The sequence below is a fragment of the Cibotium barometz genome, chromosome 15, assembly GCF_041138505.1.
Source record: "Cibotium barometz isolate CiBa-2024 chromosome 15, ASM4113850v1, whole genome shotgun sequence".
Classification (NCBI taxonomy): Eukaryota; Viridiplantae; Streptophyta; class Polypodiopsida; order Cyatheales; family Cibotiaceae; genus Cibotium; species Cibotium barometz.
Window position 1 is genome coordinate 13369408 of NC_141060.1, and position 23117 is coordinate 13392524.

Sequence of the window (23117 nt, forward strand, 5' to 3'; positions counted from 1 at the left end):
TCTTGCAAGCACAAACCCTAGAAGAGAACACACAAGGTGAGATGCTGAAAATTCTTCTTCTTCTTCTTCACACAAAAAAAGAGGCCTACAAATGAGATAAAGTGACTAACACACATAATAGATTATATACAAGCGGTCCATAATGTGAACACGCTAAGTGGAGTGGTAGGTGTGGACTAGTTTGGTATATTCCAGCTGTAGAATCTCTGGCAAAGATATGTCAGTGCAAGCTATCAAAACCACCAGTGATGTAAATGTCAAACGATCATGCAGGCGCCTTGTGAGTGTTAGCTCATGTTGAGCTTGACATCTCAATATCGTGATGACTCCCTAGTCTACCCCAGCTTTTTTTGAACATGTTGTTACTAGATTGCTATTGAGCAGAAAAAATAGCAGCACAATTTCGCTTCTAGGTAATGAAGTTACGCTGCATAGGTGCAAAATTTTGCTTCTAGGTAATGAAATTACACTGCACATGTCTAAAATTTTGTTGCTCTTTTTACTGCTGAATAGTGATCTCATTGCAGTAGTGAAAATAGTAGCATTTCTAGCAATAAAATAGGCCTTACATCTTCATACCCTTGTAGTTATAAAAGCACTACTATTTTCACTGCTAGACTCTCAATCTGTTGTAATGGGAGTTATGAGGTCGCAAGTCTTCGTATTTGAAGCCTTTTTTCTCTTTTATCTTTGCACAAAGTCTAACGAAGTTAAAAGGGGCTTAAGCCAATTTGGCCAAGGGATGAAGGGGATGTGAACAGGATAAGGGTTAGGACAAGGGTTGGGCATGCCCATGGCCACTTTTAAGTGTAGTGTGAAAGGGCAGCCTAGTATATAACGCAATATGGGTCCTAATCTCTTGTTAACCTTGACTAACAACTTTACTAAAAATAACCATTTTTTTCCCTAATCAAAGGCTAATAATCCTAATCTAGGTTAATCCAAGACTAAGCTAGGCTATTCCAAGGCCAATCTAGATGTAGCTAGTGTAGCGTTCTTTCAATAGCATCAAAGACAAGGCTTTTATCCATCTTCTTCTTCTTTATTTCTTGTAAAAATTTCAAAAAAGAGATAGCGTTCTTGATTTTCTTGATTTACTTGTAAATCTTGAATCATGCATTGCGGTCGTGGATAATTTCATGTGGATATTGACGATGAAACTTATGTTCATACGGATGTTGATTTTGAGGTGTGTACCTTTAGCTTTTGTGGATGCCAAAGTGATTCTATGGTATATGATATTGGGACATTCACTTTCGGATGCACCACTTATCACATGAGATGCATGGTACATGACTATGTGGCACGCCGTGGTGCATGACAATGTGGTATGGGTGTTAGCAATTGGGTTTCCCATGAGATAGGTGGCTTTATTATATTGACCTTGAATGATGGAGGTCCTCTTGCACATGGGGTATTGGATTTATGTTTCATCTTGATGGATGTATCGATGTACTTTACTTTCAACCCTAGTATATGTGGTAGCCAAATTGTATGGGTTGGAGATTATGGTAGCAATCCTTTTGATCCGGGTGACTACTTATTCTTGTTGAGGAGATTTGATCATTGGTCTCTCGGTTTGCCTTTTGATTCGAGAGGTCAAAGGTTTTGATAGTTGTCCTTCGGCTACCTTTGAGAGTCAGGCATCCTTTCCGCATGTGCAAGTAGCAAAGTAGGTAGAAAGAAAAGACTCTCGTCTCAGCGGCGATCATATATCTAATCTTAATTTCCCAGAGTCTTGAGCTTTCCTTGTTAATTTGACACTTCTCTCTCTAGTCGCTTGCTAGTCTCTTTCTAGAATATACAACACAAAAAATAATGTCCCTAGCTAATTTATGGTAAGAGGTATATGCTTACATTCTTGCCCACTTAAAGAACCGAGATATACCCATCTCACAAACTAGGGATAATTCTTCATCATTTCTTCCTCTGTCTCCCATGGTAAGAGATATCTTATTACATTTTTCCCCATCTAAAGGACCGAGATGTCCTCATCTCATGAATGGGATAATTATCCTCTCTCTCCCAAATGACATTTTTGGTTTGGAAATTTTCCACTTGACTAGATACTCTTTTAGGATTTTATTTATAAGAGGCTTCTCTTTGACATTTAACATTACATCCAGTTCTAGTTCCTTGTCCTTGAGCAAGGCAATTGTCTCATCATCCCAAATATGATTAGAATCTAGAACATACCTCGTCATCAGTAGACTAACATGGAAGACATTGTGGATTTGTAGATACAGTGGAAGTAGAAGTTCATAAGCTTGATCTCCAATTCTCTGTAATCATATAATATGGTCCCACAATGCCTAGGTAATACCTTCTTATACTCTCAGTGGAATGTCTAAAGGATGTAACTTTCTCGGTAATTTTACTCTTCCACCCTTAAATTTTTGGCATATTAAGCATTGAAGAACATGCTATAGTATATCCTTCTTGAGTCTAGAGTAAAAGAAACTTTCATCTTATCCAATTTTCTCTTTGATGACAATGGGTAAGCGAGTAAAATGGTTTTTTTGCTAAGCACATTTGTAACCACATTCTCCTTCCTTGATTTATACTTAATCTCAAAATTCAAGCTCTTGGAAGAGTCTACATCCATCTTCTTTACCTCACATTGAGATTACTTTGAGTGAAAATCCACTTTAGACTCTATGATCAACCACCAAAGTAAATTTCTACCCAAGAAGAAAATGTCTCCAAAGATTTAGAGGATGCACTATTGCAAGTAGCTCTAAGTCATGGACAACATAATTTATATCATGTGGCCTTGACTTTTGGGTTCATAGGCTCTAGGGTGTCCCTCCAATGACGATGATGGTGCATCTGATAGCAAAGACCTCTCCAAAGAGGGCCCCCTAGATAGTGATGCAAGTGGTCCTAGTGTGCCTGCTCATGGCCCTTCACCATCAAGCGGCCCATCTTCCTCCATACCAACTTTGGGCCCCTCCACTCCAAAGGAAAAGATACGATACACGCTTTGGCGATGTCTTTCTCCCTTGACCAACCCTTTACCTCTAGTTGACTTTGCCTCACCTACAATTCACCACCAACCTACCCTCCTTGGTGATGCCTTTCCCCTTAAACTAACCCCTTACATGTGCTTCACCTCTCCTCCCCTTCACTTCACCACTGACCACATATCCCCACCTATCTCTCCAACTCTACTGTCACCCCCTCATCTCCCAAGCCATCCCCACCACCAACCTCTCTTGGTGGGTGACATCCTTAATGGACTACTCAACGATGTCCCTAGTGAGAGCTATCAAATTCCCTATGGAGCCTATGGAGGGTGTCCACAATATGTCTCATCTTTCACTAGGATTAGACAAATCATTACACAATAGCATGCCATTTGAACTTTAACTCCAAGTGTATGTCTTACACACACACACACACACACACACACAGAGAGAGAGAGAGAGAGAGAGAGAGAGAGAGAGAGAGAGAGAGAGAGAGAGAGAGAGAGAGAGAGAGAGATGTCAAACAATTTTACAAATCACTTCTTACTGCTAGAAGGCACTCACACAATCCAAGAAGACCCTGTAATAGTGCCTGAAAGAACTCTTATAGAAAGCATTAAAAAAGAGCTAAAACCACCTTAAAAGCTCTGTAGAAGTGCTAGTTAGCATTGTAGCAGAGGTACAAAATCATGACAATGTTCTTCTCTGTTTATAAAAGTAATGAGATTTTGCTAGAAAGTAGTGACGTATAAAATCTTGATAGCACTCTTACACAACTTTCAACTTATATTATAGTTCTTTCAACCTGTGCTATAGTGCTTTCAAGCACTTAAAAATTGCCTGATAGCACTATATTCGATGCTTTCTACTTTGTACCACAATGCTAAAAACCATTGGTGGAAAATGGCTACAAAGAACTCAAAGGATACTATAAAGTATTGACACAGTGTTAGAAAAAGCTTGAAAGTAGCAGATTACTTGTAAGCACTAATATAGTGCTAGAAAGCAGTATTATAGAGAGCTAGAAAACACTATCTATAATGCTTTCTAGCACTTAGCCACAATCCTAGAAAGCATTGCACCCTCTGTTTGAAAGCATCTTGGAAGCTCTATAAAGAGCATTGTAAAGTAATGAAAATAGCTGTAACAAAGTACTTTCACAGCCGATAGACAATGGGAATCCATAATAATAATAGATAATATTAGTACTCTCTCTCTCTCTCTCTCTCTCTCTCTCTCAAAAATGTGTACAAGGTTAATGCTTGTTGACAACCAAGTACTCTCTCTCTCTCTCTCTCTCTCTCTCTCTCTCTCTCTCTCTCTCCCAAAAATGTGTACAAGGTTAATGCTTGTTGACAACCAAGGCAGTCAAGAGACTGCTTGTCATTGCTTTAGTGATAGTACTCTACACAGTGCTTGTTAATTAGGACAACTTAGTCTACATACTTCTTGTTGCCATATCATGTTCATATAATGTTAAGAGAAATAATTCGTTGCACCTCTCTAAAAAATAGAGCTAAATAAAAAAACAAACACTCAATTCTATTTTTATTTTTTACACCAATTCAAGTTAAAATCGGATTTAAATTGCAATATTGATTAGATATCCTATAGAGCTGAATAAACAATGTGGCTGAACATTAATATAATACATTAGCCTCGTTATTCATCTCCTACATAAATATCCTCTTCCAAGTCTCTTGTAAACCCTATACCCAATGGCCCTGGCTTATTTTGCTTCCTTCTATTAGTAGCGCAGGTGGTGTGTCCACACATTGTCTTGATCCAGTAGTAATTCTTGGATTTTCAAAAATATTCTCAAAAACTTCTAAGGACTCTTCATCTCCCCAAGAACCAAAACAATATTTGGAGGCAAATTACAAATCGATCTTGTGTGACAACAACCATTGCCAAAGCCATGGCACAACATGTGATAATAGAAATCTTTCCTATAGCTACTCTAGGATTGATCCAACATTGGGGAGTATAGTGTATGTTCCATTGAAGCTCCCAGCACACTTGTATAAGTTATCATCCAATAGTAGTGTGTTTGACTCCTTATTTTGAGGAGATTTCTCCCAACAATAGAAAAGTTGTTTGAAGAACATGGGTTTTCCACCTTCAAACTTGAAATGATCCTCATCACAATACTCTTGATCCATGAAACCTGAAATCAATGGTTCCAAGTTGGGAAGTACGAGTTTGAAGCATCGTTTCTTCAGATTGTTAATGCATTGTAAACTCCATATATACACATCAAACTACCATGTTTTCCATGACAAGAATACTATTGTGCATTTGGGCATACAAGAAATGTGATCATTTAATCTTTATATACATCAAACCAACATGCTGTCTCTATGACAAGAATACTACTACATCTGGTCATATAAGAAGTGTGATCATTTGATCTTTGGCTTTTATCCCATCTCCAAATGAACATACTAGTCGCATTGATATATGTTGATGAGGCCAGGCCCACACCTTGTCACGCTGGTGCATATGTACAAGTAAACCATTCATGTCAAGGATTAGAGAACGAGGCTATGTGCACTTGGGGAGTGTGAACTCATGTTTTGGTGCAGGAAGCGCATGCCTCGTCATGGATGCCTTTAGCCATGGTCACTCACCATTGGGGAGAAAAATTATAGGTCCACTAGGCCATGTAACCCCACACTTGGCTACTATGGCTTTTTACCAAAGTGGGGGCCACAATGACTTTTCCACTTTCGGTGTGCTTTAAAACCCCTTGAGGCCGATAGGAAGTAATACGTCCACAATGCAAGAGGGTTCTTGTCATCCCAACACTTTACAATAGACAATACATATTTTGGCAAATTTGTTTAAAAAAAAACAAATCACACGGAATGCAATTTGCATTATAATTGAAAGATAAGTTCAAAAGTAACCATAGAACAATAGCAAGGTGAAATTCCTTGCACAAAATTCTAAACCCTATGCATTTGTATGTAGTTTCTTGCATGCACATGGCTTGCAATAAGTATGATCCATAGTCTTTCATTTTTTGTGTGCTGGTGATGGAGCATTCTCTTCCACAAATGTTATTTTAGTCCCTTCTAGAATGCTTTCTCCAACATCCACACACTTTCCTTTCTTTGTCTGCAAACTTGCACACATTGATGAAAGAACATGGCTTAGTTCATACATCATTAAATCAACACCAATAATTAGACTAGTAGCAATGTAAGATGAATGCTTACCAATCTCAACGTCTTCGCCTACACAGGCTGCCTTGCGCTTCTTTCCACCAGCTTTAAATAGCATCGAAAGAAGAGTCACATCATCTCCCCAGGTCTCACCATAGCATCACTTGTCATTTCGCCATGTTTAGAAATATCTTGTGTAAGCACTGAATCACAGAAAATTGTGAGTGGTTGACGATTTCATCAAGCATTAGGGAAAAAGGGAGCTCATTTTGGGGCCCTGTAAGAAATTCACTATTTTTTGATTTATTTCTCTCCTAAAAGACCTCAAAAATAGTAAAATACGGAAACGTGGTTCAGAACTGTCAGTAAGGACTACAGAACTGTCAGTTCAGAAAGGAATAAGATAATCTTTTGTCTAACTAACACGATTTTGCATTAAATATCTCCTTAGTTTTTTTTGTTTCCCGAAGATTCCGCATCTCTTTTGACGACGTGTGCAGGCCTCTCATAAAGAATCCATCACTGAACTTGATGATTGCACTTTTTCAAAATATTTACATGTATACTGCCACACTTCCACGATTCATGTTACAAAAAGACTATGAGATTGACAAGCATATTGAAGAAATATTTCATGGTTGTAAAGGAACCACTGTGTATGACCCTTGGAACAATATATTTGTAGATCTACAACAACTTCAAAGAAGAATGGTCGAGTTTTATGGAATAACATTTGAGGAGTGCAAAGGCATTTTGAAATTTGTTATCAAACTGGATGAGTGTGAGGTTGTAAAGGAAAAGAAAATGGAAAGGATTACTATTACATTGATGAATGGAGCACTTGATACATCATTGACTGAAGCGAGTTCGAAGTATTTTAGTGTGCAGTCAGAGAAACACATATGGTGGTTAGGCTCGTTCCAGGTATGATCATTTTTTTGTTTCATACTTGATTTTAGTCATTGTTTTCAAATCTTTTATAGTAAGACTTTTGTTTTCTATAATCACAGGTAAAGATAGAAGACCATGAAACACTAGATTGGGTGTTTCACCACACGAAAATATCAAGAATAAATAAAAGACAAGTGCGAGGAGAGAATCTCCATGTTGCAGGAAAAGGTGATTTTCAAGTAGAGTGGCACATGGCGGGGGATCTTAAAACACTTAAGTGCATGTATAACGTTAGTAAAGGAGGCAACTCAAAGTCTCCTTGTCTTTACTGCAAAGAATCAGCTCAAGTAATGGATTCCAAATGGTGGAAGAGAGCACCTAATAGAGATAAAGTTGACCCTGACTTCAAGGCCATTCTTGACATTCCACTATGTAATGTTCACATATGCTCATTGCATGGTTTATGTCGAATTATTGAGAAATTGGTATTTTTGTATATTGGATTTGCTTGGAAACTTCGTCCCAAAAAAAATAGAAAGGATGCTCTTCAAGCATTGGAAAAAGTGTTATCTGATATAGGTCTGCATGGAGGTGATGTTCATATCACAAAGGATTTTGAAAAGTCTACCAATGGCAAGGAGGTACCAATCAAGCCCTCTATTGGTGGTGTTAAGGCAAGAAGATTCTTGTCTCGACCCAAACACAGTAGTAAGCAAGTAAGGCAAGGTAGAACAGTTTCAAGGATTAATTATGGATTGTGGAAGCAAGTCCATAATGCCGTGAAAGATCATGAGGCAGATGGAGAAGCACGAAATGTGAAGGCAGAGGTGTGGAGGTCTCTTGATCAACTCTTCATGTTCTGTGACAATGTAACATGGAAAAAAAGTGATTACAAGAACTTTGAAGAGGCAATTAAACATTTTGGGAAGTCAATGAAAGATGCATGGACATCCTGCAATATAACTCACTACATGGTAAAGTTCTGTCTTCTTCTTTTACTTAAGTGTGATCCTCTTTTTTTTTTTAAACTTACTATGCATTCTTATGTCTCTGTGAAAACAGCATATCATCTACAACCACCTTCCCTATTTTGTCAAAAAGTATGGATGCCCAACAATTTGGTCTACCCAAGGCATGGAGAAGTCTCACTACATGGCACGTAATGCATTTTTCAGACATACACAACACTACGGAGGGAGTCAAAAGGCAAATAGTCTGAAGGAAGTTTTCCAATGGTTTTACCGAGGCATACTACAGAGGCTGCATGCTAAAAGAAAAGTTGCTAGCTCCAAAGTCAAGCTTGCTTTTATTCTAGCCCAAAAGCAAAGACGAAGACAAACTTTGGACAATTCAATGGCAGCAGAGAGACATAGACAATGGAGGGATTCGAAGATATTTAGAAACCATAAATGGACAAGTAAACATGAATAGCAGTTTGTAACTTATTGGTGTTATGTCCACATGTTTTCAAACTCAATCAATAGATTTTTATTTTGTGGAACAAGTGACTCTTGGTGTTATGCCTATATGTTTTGAGACTCCACCAAAAGTATTTCTTTTGTGAAACATGTGATCTATATTAAACAAGCATCAATACATCCATGAGCTACACACAAAAAATTCAATCAATACTACTTAATTATGCTAGACACACTATTGATCCTTACCAATAAGATACTGAGAGTGTGTACTGAGTGTCAAACGCTTTTAGAAGCTACTAAGTGTGTACTGATGAGTGTCAAACGCTTTTAGAAGCTACTGAGTGTGGGAAGAGTATTGAAGTGTCGTACGGTGATGGGACAAATGCAAAAGGGAAAGGTAGATGATCAAAGACTTTGTACAAATCAGTTCAACTTCAGCATAATGTTTGTGCTATATTTGATGACTAAATCCTATTACTCCCAGGGCCTACCAATCGGAACTCTCTTTTTGATCTTGATTGGACTCTTTTTCCTGGAGAGTGATATCTAATTCTTGCTCTGCCATTTTTGTTGCCACAGGAACATCCTCTTTTTCCTCTGCTTCAAATGTGTCTTGTTCTTCAGCCTCCTGCCCTTGCTCTTCTAGAGAGTACTGACTAAAGATAATGTACATAAGGAATGCCATGGTTTCCTCAAGCACTCTACACTTTCTGGTGTGCAAGCTACAGTTGAATTTATATTTCTCAGGCAGGCTGTCAAATCTTCTATTCACATGGTACCTCAGCCTATCAATGGAGACAATATGATTTATATGCACAAAAACCTTTTCACCTTCCACAATTCTTCCTGCCTCTGGCAGTTGTTTGAAGGTATCCCAATGATCTGAAAGAAAATCTCTGTGATGCTCCAATACAGAGCTCATAGTGAACTCCCTGTTTGAAAATACTGTGGTATATGTGGAAGTTCCTCTGAGCCTTGCATTTGTGAAGAAAGTCAAATAGGAGCAAATCTGGAGATTTGTGCTCTTCTGATTCCTTTTGTTTTGAGAGGGAAGACTCAGCTTTCTGCTCCAATCTCTTCCTTTTGCCTGAACCAAAATTTATATATCATGAATTCTATATGCTGACATATGTAATCAGGGAATGTATAGGATATCACCAAACAACTCCCTTCATGAGCACACATGACTCACCTGGTGATTGCTGTGGTCTAAGTATAGCAGCAGAAAAGTCCAACTTTCTCTTGAAAGGAGGGGCTTGAGAATCAACTGTTCCAAAGCAAAAACTTTTCTCATCATCAAGGAAGAAATCCCCAGGGCCAAAGAAAGCAAAACAATGAGGAAGAAGTGAAAACCAAAAGGGACACAGGAATTTGCAAGAAAACGCGATGTAGGGCCATTTGGAAAATGTGAAGTACTCTCCTCGCATTTTGTTGTGCAAATTTTCCATTTCTATTGCTATCCATCTCCAATCAAATGCTAGGATCACCTCAAAGATTCCTGGACAGTAGATGATACTAGGAAGAATTCCCCAGGGCCAAAGAAAGCAAAACAATGAGGAAGAAATGAAAACCAAAAGAAATATAGGAATTTGCAGGAAAACGCGATATAGGGCTATTTGGAAAATTTTAAGCACTCTCCTCGCATTTTGTTGCAAACTTCTAGGTTCTATTGATATCCATCTCCATTCAAATAGATAGCTTCCAGGTCAGTAAGACTCTCTATATCCTTATCTTCTTGTTTAATAGTAGAACACATATACTTTTGGGATGTGATGTAGCTTAGATATTAGGATAAATACCACAAGCAGGAAGACTTTTGTATTGGACTGGTTGAAATGACTGAAGGCATGTTCCAGCAGGCTGCCTCATGAATTTGCAGGAAAACGCGAGGAGAAAGCTTTAGGAATTTCAAACAGCTGAAATCGCATTTTGTTGCAAATATAAAACTAGGATGTGGAAATTTGGGATATGGGATGTGGTGGATGGGAATTGCCCAAATATCTGGACATCAAGAATTCTATGGATGGAAGAAATATATATCAAAAAACATTGAAAATGATATAGAACTCTGACCTTTCTTTTCCTTTTCCATGCTGTTGGAGTTGCACTGGTGAATCTTCTACTCTCTCCCAAACTTGAGCTACAGCCTAGGTAACCTGGAGATCTAGCAATGGTAGTAGTCTTCAGGCAGGTTGCAGTCTGGGGATGGAGTGTGTTGGGCAGGAAGGGATCAGAGAGGGAAGGAAAAGGATGATGGGAGGGTGCTGGCAAGGATGAAAGACGGGGAGGGAAGAGTGGTTATGGAACTGATTATAAAATCATGATTGGCACAAGTTCCAAGGCAAAAAGTGTCCCATTCACAGTGCCAAGTTTCAAACTCCAAGAGATCTGGATCCCATCCACACGTGTGAAAAAACGGCTCCATCATTTAGTAGCTGCCTTTTTTGTATTTTGCACTAATCTTTTCTCTCTTGTTTAATCTCTCCTGTCTTGGCCCTCCCCTCTCAGCTCTCTTGCCTCCCTACCTCCCTACTCTGCACCATCAGCATCCTGACCAGCAGCACAGGTTCATCCCCAGCACAGGGTACTCATCAACAGCACAGCACACCCACAGATAGCTTCCAGGTCAGTAGTAAGACTCTCTATATCCCTATCTTCTTGTTTAATAGTATAACACATACTTTTGGGATGTGATGTAGCTTAGATATTAGAATAAATACCACAAGCAGAAAGACTTTTAAATTGGGCTGGTTGAAATGACTGAAGGCATGTTCCAGCAGGTTGTCTCATAAATTTGCAGGAAAACGCGAGGAGAAGGGTTTAGAAATTTCAAACAGCTGAAATCGCGTTTTGTTGCAAATTCACTTTTGGGGCCTTTTTTGGCCGTTTCCGGGCCTCCGGATGTCCGATTCCAGCGTTTCAAGTGCCGTTTTTGGGGTTTTGGGCCGTTCCGGACGCGTTTGCAGTGTCAAAATCACCAAATTCTGCACAAAAAATAATTTTTTTAAAGATTCAAATTAGATCACCTTATTAATGTGACACGCTTCTATGAGCATACAGTACTATTTATTTTTCTTATTTTCATCTTCTTTTGTTGAATTTTTAACGTAACGTTGACCCACTCCTGATTGGTTGAGAGCCTATTTTCTCTCTCTTCTAAAATGTCCCAAAATGAGCTTCCTTTTTTCCTAATGTATTGTATTTAGTTGTAAAGACAGAGAAATCACTATAGAAATGTACCAACATGTTACTTCAAGTATTTGCAGGAAAACGCGAGAGTGAGCTATTAGAAATTTCAAACTGTTGAAATCGCGTTTTGTTGCAAATTTATAAATGTTGCTTCATCCACCCCTGTCATTGCCTTTTTGTATCATTCCATGTTCTCCATGGCTGTAATCTCTTTCCATTGCTTTGTGTGCAGCTTGTCAGAGTGATGGCTAGAACCAAGTCAACTACAAGGAGTGCTGGCAAGGGGCCAGGGCTTGCAGTAGCAGCAGCTGGGGCAGGTATCAAGGAATTTAGTGTGCCTCCAAAGGGAAGAGTTGCACATGGCAGGAAGGGGAAGCCAATGAGCCTGCTCCAGCAAAAGGCCAAGAGATTGAAACATGGTGCAGGTGTGCTAAAGGAGATCAGGAAGCAATAGAAAGCTATAGGCTTTGCAATCCCCAAGGTACCTTTTTAGAGACTAGTGAAAGACATATGTGATAGTTGGCACCTTGGTTTCAGGTGGAACAGGACTGCCATTCTTTCCTTACAGGAAATGGCAGAGGATTACTTGGAGAAATATTTTGAAGATGCAATGTATGGCAGGACATCAAGATGAGAGACATATTATTAATTCCACCTACAAGAAAGTTGAAGGTAGATGAGGTTAAGGTTGTTGAAGTAACCCACTCAAAGAACACCAGAGGGAAAGCTACTTATGAGGAGTCACTGAAGCAGCAAATAAAAGAATCCAAATCTGTTATAGATGTGGAGACTGTAAAGAGGGAGCTGCAGATACAGAGAAGGTTGCAGGAGCTGGGGCCCTAACATAGTTGTCCATATTGAGGATGAAACTTCAGTGAATAATTTTAACTTGACAAAACCATGCTTGGCAGCATTGGCTCATAAGAATGAGTATTGCTCAGATACTATCATTCTTGCAATGCTCTAGTAAGTGTCTTTTATTTTACATTTGTTTGCAAAACAATCCTTCTTGTACCTCCTTCACACCCTACCCTAATTATTGTTTGGTCCAATGCAGCATGATGAGAAGCTGGCTTAACCACGCTGTACAACATACAGTTCATATTATTAATCCTGCCATTTCCTCCAGGTTAAGAGATGCAAAGGAAACTCCCATGGATATTTTCAATTGGTTCAGACACTGCAATTTTGATGTTATCGATGTTTTGCTACTTCCATACCATAACAGGTATGTGGGTGACTGCTTCTTTTGGGATTCTTCTTTAAGATTGAGAACTCTTGTAGCCTTTGATTTCTTAATGCTTTTTTTCTTACACAGTGACCACTGGAGCTTTGCTTCTATTGATATCCAGCAGAAGCAATGCTTTATATTCAACTCTCTTAAAAACACACACAGAGAGCTAAAATTGTAAGTGGTGTGTGTGCTATTTTTAACTTTAAACTTTATTATTTTGTTTTAATGCACACTAACTGAATTATATGTATTGAAGTTGTATTAGAAGGTTTCTAGATGCATTGGATCACTGTCCTCCTACTGTCAATCTTTTGGATTCAATAGAGTCAATAAATTTAGAGGTAGAAAGTCGTTTCCCCTACTGATGTCTATTTCATGCTATGCCTTTGAACCTATTGAATAATTTTGTTTTGTTCAGATGTTAACAGTTTCTAACATATCTTTCCAACTGTACAGACACCACAACAAGATGATTCAAGTAGCTGCGGGGCTGCTAGAGAGTGCTGATCAGTGCCAAATATATACTTTCAAGCTATTTTGAGATAGGACAGCCAGACCTTGTAAGAAAAAATAATTTCCATTTAGCTTCAAAATAATTGATATTGGTACAAAGTGTTCTAAATCATCATATGCCATTGCAGATGAGAGAAGATAGCTTCAGCTCGAACTATATATATACTTTCAGAGCTGATACAATTTGGAAGTTTTTGAAGTATGCCTCTCCCAAACCTATTGTACCAGCTACTATCGAGTTGGGTGAGAGCTCTGAAGTCCGAGAAGGTGTCATACACCTTGATGACACAGATGATGCTGATGTGGTGCCACAAGAACAAGGACCTAGTGATGATGAGGAGAAGCCACAGGAACAAGGACCTGCTGCTGATGTTATTAAGGAGAAGATGGAGCAGCACAGCAAACAGATTCTCCAGGGGTAGTAGAGAAGACAATGGAGCAGCACCAAGAGATTGTACAGGACAGGATGGAGTAGCAGAAAACAGATTCTCCAAAAAAAGATGATACGGAGAGCTTGGACCATGTAGAGCAATCTCTGGATCAGGCTGTAGATAAATAGAAAATGGTTGTCAAGAATATGTTCTACATATACAATTAAACACTTCTGTACAAAATTTTACTTTATTGAATATAATACCTTTGTTTATGGAGTCTGTGTTATCTCAATTTTTAAATTTTCAATGTCTTTGCATTTTATTGAACTCTCTCTTCTTTTGAGCACCTGCAAAAAAGTAATATGAATCAATAGGGTAAAGTAAACTAATAGCAGTGCTTAATGAGACTAGGATAAGTCAGATGATCTTGTTTTCTTAACACACCATGTGTGTTAGCATTGTCCAGCCAACTGATAAAAATGATCAGTAAAAAATATACCCGATTGAGCTAGCTCTGTTGCACATCGACCTTGGTATTGTTGTTCTCCTATCGATCCATGCAAAACATCTATAAATCCCAGAATACAATCGATGTTTTGCCATGTCTCATACGATGAAGGGTATAAATCTGAAATAAAATAACACAAGAATGTCAATAAGCAAAGAAAGAAAGCTTTATCTTAAAAATCCATACACCTCATAAAGAACAAAACCACAATAGAAAAATATATAATTAGGCCTGTGTTGCGGAAGATCATTTGGATAGTCTCGCAAGACAAGTTCTTTATGCATGTACACATGCTTAATCAAAAATTCTTTCACCGATATCTTCCCTCTGGTGATTTTAAAATCTCGTACTCTTCCCTTCCATGACGCCAAGAAAATGTTTTTTGTCTGGGGTCTCTTTCTTTTGCTAGGTTGCATGAGCACCCATGCTCCTTTCGAAACACTAAACCTTTCCCAAGTTCCTTCTATTTTGACTGTACTTGAATTCTCTACCGAAGAAATAGAAGAAGCAAGTCGACGGGGTAATGATGTGTGGTATAATTCTGCCTTCATAGCATTATCATCCACAGAGTGTCTTCCACAAGAACAACCATAGTTTTTATTCACCATGGAGACCTTGTGAATCTGTAACAACAGCAAAGTAATGTAAACAAGATAACAAAGTGAAGTTTCAAGAAAGAGAAAGTGGGCAGACAGACAGTTGACAAGAAACATCTTACTCTAAGCCAAACAGGATCAAGGGAGCAGTTTTGAAAAAGAAGAGGCTGCTGCATAATGAGGCAGTGGTGTAGAATGGTAGACCTTTCGAAGGAAAGGCAGCACAACATTTCAAAGTTCAAAGGAAGGTGGAAGCGGGAAGGCCCTTGTCAGAGAAAATGTCAGACTAGATTCTATCTTCATGTCCAAAGATCTTGTGAGAATAAAAAACCAATCTCCACATTAATGTAGCACGCTTGTACCTACATAAAGTATTGTTTCTTTTATCTATTTTCTCTTATTTTTGTGAATTTCCAACGTTACGTTGGCCCTCTGTTGATTGGTTGAGAGCTTATTTTTCCAAACCGTAAAAGGCCCCAAAATGAGCTCCCTTTTTCCCTAATGTGCTTCTCAGACACGTCCATCTTTGGCAAACTAGCCATCCTCTAGGGCTCACAATATTATCTACCTCAATTGGCTTGTGGGCTGACCAAACTTGGGAGGCTTCAGGCACTTCTACACCTGGGTGACCATTGGGAGAACTTGAAAACCATATAAAATAAATGAGCATGAATACTAAAGCTGAATGGATTTTAGGTTTACCTAACTACTTGTATGATTGAATATTTTCCATTGATGGACCAACATGCTTTGCTTCGCTCTTTCATGTGGCTATGTTTTTCTTAAAAAATAGCAAGTTTTTTTTAAAGTTCTTTTCAGTGCCATTTGCAAACAATAGCCAAGTGGTATCTAACTTAGTGCTTTAAAACATCCTAAAGTAGGTACAAAGAGAAAGCCCTTTTTAAGCAAGACAAAAAGATGTTCTTGGGTGCATCAAAAACCAAGTATCATTCAATTGAACTGGTGCATTTGGCACTTTGCTAATTTGGTATTCTTGAGGTTGAAGGCACCCAAAAGCACCAAATGAACAAAGTGACAAACTACTTTAGGGTGATTTAAATAATCCCAAAGGTCTTTTAAACAAAATGACTGCTACTTTCAGGTGCTTTCAAGCACCAACACTATTGCGGACAAAACAGGTAATATTTCTTGAAAACGAGAAACATTTGGCATCTTTCAAAGATTCCATAAAAAAAGTTCAGTTTTTTACCTCTTTTTAAAAAGTGGTCTACGCATGTGTACAACACTGCCAAAAAATGATAATATTTTGGGCACTTTATACATTTCTTACAAAAATTGACATGAAAAAAAAGACTTCGTTTTGCTTACTTTTTGAGATTATAATTGAAAATCTAACAATAAGTTTTCAAAAAACATACCAAAATAGAGACAATGTTTTTTATCTTCATCTTTAATCCATTTTAAAAAAATGATACAACTATAAAAAGAACCTATTTTCCAAACATATAGCTTATGGCATAGTTATGGTTTCTCATAATCATTACTACACCATTACACTAGTTGATGTGCCTTTCCCCCACTTAGAAGGTAGACGAGGCATCCTCTTCTTCACTATCCACAAATACATTTGTTTTCTTCTATGTGTACACTTGAAGCTTAGACTCCTTGGGTCATCTCCCATGTCAACATGATTGCGGATGTGCTACAAAGTGAAACTATAAAAAACTATTTATATGATTATATTACAAAAGCGTTATCTTGATATAATTTTTATCTTAATTATAAAACCCTATTTTGGCTCTTGATGAGAGTAGTATTAAAATCCATTTTGAATCTCTTGAGTATCACAATTTCTTAATTGATAATATATACTTTTTTAAAAAGAGTTCGTTACTACGTACAGATGAATTTTAAAATATCATGAATAAGCTATTTAAAAGTAGTCTAATTTTGAAAAATAATTACACTCATTTTTTGAGAAGATGTGTCCTTGATGTGACAAAAAGGGGGTTAAAATGGTAATTTTAGTTATTAAATGAGTTTAGAAAGCATGAAAAAGCACATGGTAAGGATATTTTAGTTACAACATTTGCGGGGCCAACTTAATGTTGAGTAAGCACTTCTCAGCTAAGAGTTGATCTTTTTCATCAACTTGATACAAAATATCAACTTTCATGAAAATTTGATATTTTTCATCAAGTTGATGTTTTAACTTTGATGCAAAACATCAACTTTTCCATAAAACTTGATGTTTTGCATCAAACTTGATGCAAAACATCAAGTTTTGCATCATCGAGTTGATGCAAAACATCAACCTTTCCACACAACTTGATGTTTTGCATCAAAGTTGATGCAAAACCACAAAACTTGATGTTTTGCATCAAGTTTCAGATACTTCGAAGAAGAAAGTTGGATGATTGGAGGTTGCTTTTCACAAACAGCCTGTTTTAGCGATTCCATCTATGCTGGCATGCACAGACAACCTATTCCACAAATTTTGAGTACCAACACAACTATGTTTCAATGAGATGTGCAAACGTCACAAAGCGATTTGCCGCCATCAGTAAATCGCTTTGTGACATCTGCACATCGCATCGAAATATAGTTGTGGTGATACTCAAAATTTATGGAACAGGTCGTCTAAGCATGCTATCATGGATGGAATCGCTAAAACAAGTCGTTTGTGAAAATCCGCCTCCGATCCTCCAACTTTCTTCTCCGGAGCATCTGAAACTTGATGCAAAACATCAAGTTTTGTGGTGGAGTTAATGTTTTGCATCAACTTTGATGCAAAACATTGAGTTGTGTGGAAAAGTTGATGTTTTGCATTCACTTTGATGTAAAACATCAACTTTTAGGAGGCTATTTTTCTTAACTTTGAAATATTTGTACACTTTTTTTTAGAATTATTTTTATTTTTATCACCAATAAATCTATAAAATCTCATTCCAAATAGTAGATAGTAGCCAATAAAATCTCAAAAAATTTAAAAAAAACTTATAAATCATAGAAGTAAAGAAAAAATATGCCTAGGATAAGGTGATATAGGTAGAACATAGGTTTAGGGCTAAGGACCTGAAAAACACAAATAGTCACAACCTTTGACTACAAATTTGAGAGGAGGTCATTAAAAAAAATGCTTGTTTATGTAACCATGTAACCTTTGTATCATAAATAATATCGTTACATAGTAGATGCCAAAAATTTTATGATAACAAAAGAGCTAGATGAGATAATCCATGATGACCTATAATCCATTGGTTTTAATCCAGATGTGCAAGGCTCTATTGATTTGGAAAACCACGAGTCCATTGATTCACCAATCCTGATTTTTGTTCTACAATTCAATTTGAAAGCTGAAGAACTATAAGCAAATATGCGAGGAGGAGGGTGCATGTGAGCGTGGACTCTGCCATGCCTATGTGTAGTAGTATGCTCTCCAATATTGGGGACCTTGAATCTACCATCATCGTGAAAGCTCCAAGCTCTTCTCTACCACCATTCCACAAGCCCTAAGCTCCTCTCTTTTCTCTTTGTACATAAAGACAATGTCGCAAGTGAAGATTGCATTTCTGAGCATCCTTTGCATGTCCTCCAAATAATTATAACTAGAGTTCATTCTACACTACCCTTACACATACCATCTCTCAACATCCTTCACATGTACTCTAAATAATTATAACTAGAGCTCATTTTTTGTACACTACTCTTAGATATACCATCACCTACGTTCATGATAATGGCTATCTGGATCAAACATCAATATATGCATGCTATGAATTTTTGCAACCACCACACACATGTACATGATATAGGCTACAATTTCTTCTCGCCACCCTTATCCATATTACATAACAAAAATTTCCTTCATGAAAACAAATGCCGATGTGGGTCAAAATTTACACCCAAAGGCTATATGATGTTTGCCCCTAAGATTGTCCTGTAGAAAAAATATTTCAATTTTCTACTCTTTTAACATGCTTAGGTTTACTCAGAGCCTCCAGAGTTGCCATCTTCTATATATATATATATATATAAATAGAAGTCTACCTTTGCACACCTATAAGATGACCTCTTTAAAATCTTAGCATTGGTTGTATATCATGCCAACTATCTGCTTATAAATAATAGAGCAAATAATTATGTCATGCAAAATGTGAAGGTAAGTATATACTAAAGGCTTTGCTATTTGGGTCTAGAAATAGACTCAAGGATGTTTGTAGAATTTTTCATAAATTATGGAGCTTATATTGTTATGTATTCTAATATTTTTTGAGTGCTTGTCAAATAATGTGCATATTTATGCATAGTGGTAGAATTTGTCCCAAGAAAGTTCATTAAAAAAAGTGTCTTATGTTCATGAAATTTATAAAATAAATTTTTATTGGAAAAAGATTGATATTTCTTTAAGTTATGTAGACTCTATGTTATTTTGTAAGTCAAGTTTATTTTTATGTCACAAACAATAGCACTTTATAAATCTATGATGGTCACATGTGTTTTCAATCTTGAAAAAAATAGCAAAATTTGTGTAATTTTTAATTTATACATGGAATTCTAAATGTGTTTTCAAAAAACTATGTTTTTAAGCCATTTTTGAGATTTCACACATTTTGGGAGGGAATTTGTTTAGGTAACCCTTGTCAATTACCTATTTTGCTCGCCAACAGTGTTAATCTAGAAGCTAACATGAAAGAAGCCATTTTCTAAACATATAGCTTATGGCACAGGTATGGTTCCTCATAATCATTGCTACACCATCACTAGTCAATGTGCCTTTCCCCTGAGAAGGTAGACGAGGCATCCTCTAATTTTTTTCTTCTATGTGTACACTTGAAGCTTAGACTCCTTGGGTCATCTTCCATGTTAGCATGATTGAGGATGTGCTACAGAGTGCAACTATAAAAAACTATTTGTATAATTATATTATAAAAGCATTATCTTGATACAATTATTATCTTAATTGTAAAATCCTATTTTGGCTCTTGATGATAGTAGTATTAAAATCCATTTTGAAGCTCTTGAGTATCACAGTTTCTTAATTGATAATATATACTTTTTTAAAAAGAGTTCGTTGCGTACATATGAATTTTAAAAATATCATGAATAAGCTATTTAAAAGTTGTCTAATTTTGAAAAATAATTCCACACTTATTTTTAAAGAAAAGCCTACATTTTAGCAAATATTTTTCCTAAGCCTACATTTGTTAGGCAAGAAATAAAAAATATGAACAGTGAGGTGATGAGATTTTTAGGAGATCTATACCATATAGAAGATATACATCATGAAAAGAAAAACCTTTCACACAAAGGTCATATAAAATTTGCATTTATGAGACCTGTATTGATTTTCTTTTGAGATGTTTAAATTTAACCTTATATATTATTTATAAGGTATTGATTTTCTTCATAACGCACGTCTAACATTTTAGTCCTCATTGGATTAAGTTGTTAAATGTAATGAGAGAGAGACAGTGAGAGAGTTTCGTCTTGTTAATTTTTTCATCTTCTTTACTTCAACACGGAATCAAAACCAAGGTGTAAATCAACATGGAATCAACCCAGCTATGGTTCATACCTTCATTGTCAAGACCCTACAAGGCCAAAGGGATACCACCATCACATTGTGTGTGTGTCTCACACACACACATATATAAGTGTGTGTCACACACACACACATATATATGTGTAACTATATATATATATATAGAGAGAGAGAGAGAGAGAGAGGAGTGCCGTGTCAAACTAGAGCTTGTTTGATAGGATTGAAAGTTGACAATTGATCCGCATGTTTTTATTCAAACGCACTAAAACTTAAGTTAGCGCGACTCCCAAGTTAACTTCGAACTTTTAATTCCGAAGTCAAAACACAGTCGACTCGCGTACTGGCAAAACGTGTCGTGTCCTAAAAACTATTAAAACGACTGCACAATAAATATATTCTCTTCGAAAAAAGCTATAAAAATCAACTTCTTGTAATGCAAAATCCAAGCATTTTTGTCTGCTCGATTTCCTCCCCCACACCCACACACTCAGTGTCGCTCGCTCGCTCTCTCACTGTCTCTCTCTCTCTCTCTCACTCACACACACACACACACACAAAATGGCCACTAGATTACTCAGAAAGCTTGCCAAATCGGCCTCTAGTTGTGTTCGTGAGCTGGACGTAGAGACCTTAATCGTGAGTTTTGTCCGCGGCCGGTACCAGAGGCTTGTGGACTCTGCCGCCGAAGGGCGTTGTCTGCATGGGTGTGGCAAGAAAGGCGTCATGAAGGCGCCCAAGGGCTATTTGCCTGTGTTGCTGGTTGGAGAGGAACTGTACAGTTGCAGTTGCTTGTACGTGATTAGGGTTTCCATCCTCGGCCATCCTCTCCTCGCAGAGCTTTTGGAAAAGTCCTCCCAGGAGTTTGGCTGCTCCTACGCGGGCGTCCTGCGGCTACCCTGCGATGCCCACACGTTCGAGAACCTCCTTCAGCAGATAACATGAAAGGCAAAGATCCCCGCCGTCCAGCCAACTGGGAGCAAGAAAATCATGTCCTTACATAAGCCTTCCCCTCCGCCTTATGCCAGCTCCCCACACGTACGGTGGGTGGTATCTGAGTACTCAAGCTCCACCGTCCATTTTGCATATGAACGGTAACACAGCCCTAACTAAGGGGCTACAATCAGTAAAAAAGTAAAGAAAATTAATTAGTTTGTTAGGTTCTCATATTTACAAAAACCTTAGTTTGCTAATGTGTGTATAGGCAGGTTCGTCTAAGGCACACCCAAATTGCAATAGAAAAAACAAGGACCCAATATATGGACACTAGTATTCCTGAGTATCTCTTCTCTTCTCTATAGTATCTTAAGGAAGAGTTTCACAAAGCTGCCATGTGGTAAGAATTTGGAGGTTTGGGAAAGGGAGGAGGAGGTTTAAGGAGGTTTGGGTAGAATTTGATTTTGGAAGCCTCAGAAGATGTGTGAAGCACGGGTTGCCAACTAGTCCTAGGAAAAACAAAGACTCGCTCTACTTTCTTTCTCTAAAATGTGTGCAAGTCAATGAAGACCCATTATGTCAATATTAATTTTTTCCATGTGTTTTGAAAAATTCATATGAAAACATTTATGTGGAATACATAGGCATTTAGGAGTTATGATTTTCTCTCATATCAGTAGAGGTATTAGTATAGATGACTAGTCTCTAATCTATAATAAGGTCCTTAACTTCCTAATGTTTTTAACTTTCACCCCATGGAGCTGCCAACGGTGGCCACACCTGCCTTATTCAAACATAATTCCTCACTAGACATATTCATTAGACACACATTTATTAATTAACCACGCCTATTGGCTTGGTTAATTAATTAAAAAAACCTTATCTACACTAAGGTCTTCACCAGAGCTCGTTAGACATACTTGTCCTCGATGTCTTCTCCCACACAGGTAGAGAGAGAGTGAAGAGAGGTCTGCATCCTTGCAGAGCATGAAGAGAGAGAGAATGGAGTTTTCCTTGCTTGCAGGACGCCTTCTCATTGCATGCAGAGCACGAGCATGATGTCTTCTCAACTTAATAGAGAGAGAGAGAGAGAGAGAGAGAGAGAGAGAGAGAGAGAGAGAGCAAGCATGATGTTCTCTCATCTACATCTCCTGTGCATCGTGTGCACGAGAGAGCGATAAAACAAAAATAAAATCATCTACAATCGCCTACATGAGAAAGCAATAAAGGGAAAAAAAAACTGCTTTGAAACATGGTCCGCATGAGAGAGAACATATTTTTTCCATGCCCAGAATCGTGTAGAAAGATCCCCCTCCACGTGTCTTTAAGTGCCAAGCTCTCATTTAACTAAGCTTCTTTCAGTTAGATCTTTCCATACCTAAGGTTGTTTCTCTCCAACAAATTAATTAATACCTCTCGAAGCTGGTGGGTACCCATATTCCCTTACTTTTGTTCACACCCTTCCTTTTCTTTGTCAACAAAAGTAAGACTTCCTCCTTAACTTAGGGTCTTTATATGCTCTTTGGGTACCTGTGCACAGGCATGGATGTTGATGTATTTTCTTTAGTTTTTGGTGCTTCAAACAGGATAATGAGTCTTGAGGAATCGTTTTCCACGGGCCATGGTTGCATTAAAGTTTCACTTTTAGCATTAAAAATGCACTTAGCGATTTCATTCACACACTTGGCTATTGACGTAAAAGTGATATGGAGGCCATTTTTAAAGAGAATGTGGAGGAGAGGGAGAGCTTCAAACCCTAGCAAGCAAACACACACACACAAGAGAGAGCAAGACATAAGAGAGATGGATAGCTGAATTT

At 37.7% G+C, this 23117-nt stretch overlaps 1 protein-coding gene and 1 long non-coding RNA gene across 2 annotated transcripts; one reads left to right on the forward strand and one right to left on the reverse strand.

The window, feature by feature from the left end:
- Positions 1-13759: 13759 nt before the first annotated feature.
- LOC147630986 (uncharacterized) lies at positions 13760-14597 on the reverse strand. The gene is made up of 3 exons (XR_015267454.1): positions 14255-14597; positions 14019-14102; positions 13760-13926 (listed from the first exon to the last, which is right to left on the reverse strand). It is a non-coding gene; the product is annotated as an uncharacterized LOC147630986 (long non-coding RNA).
- Positions 14598-20923: 6326 nt separating this feature from the next.
- LOC147630987 (auxin-responsive protein SAUR21-like) lies at positions 20924-21307 on the forward strand. Its single transcript, XM_086809122.1, has one exon. The coding sequence runs from the start codon at positions 20924-20926 to the stop codon at positions 21305-21307; it is 384 nt and encodes a 127-aa protein (XP_086665248.1).
- Positions 21308-23117: the final 1810 nt, after the last annotated feature.

Excerpts from the sequence above, each read along its gene's own strand:
- LOC147630987 (XM_086809122.1), top strand. The coding sequence starts at position 20,924 with ATGGCCACTAGATTACTCAGAAAGCTTGCCAAATCGGCCTCTAGTTGT.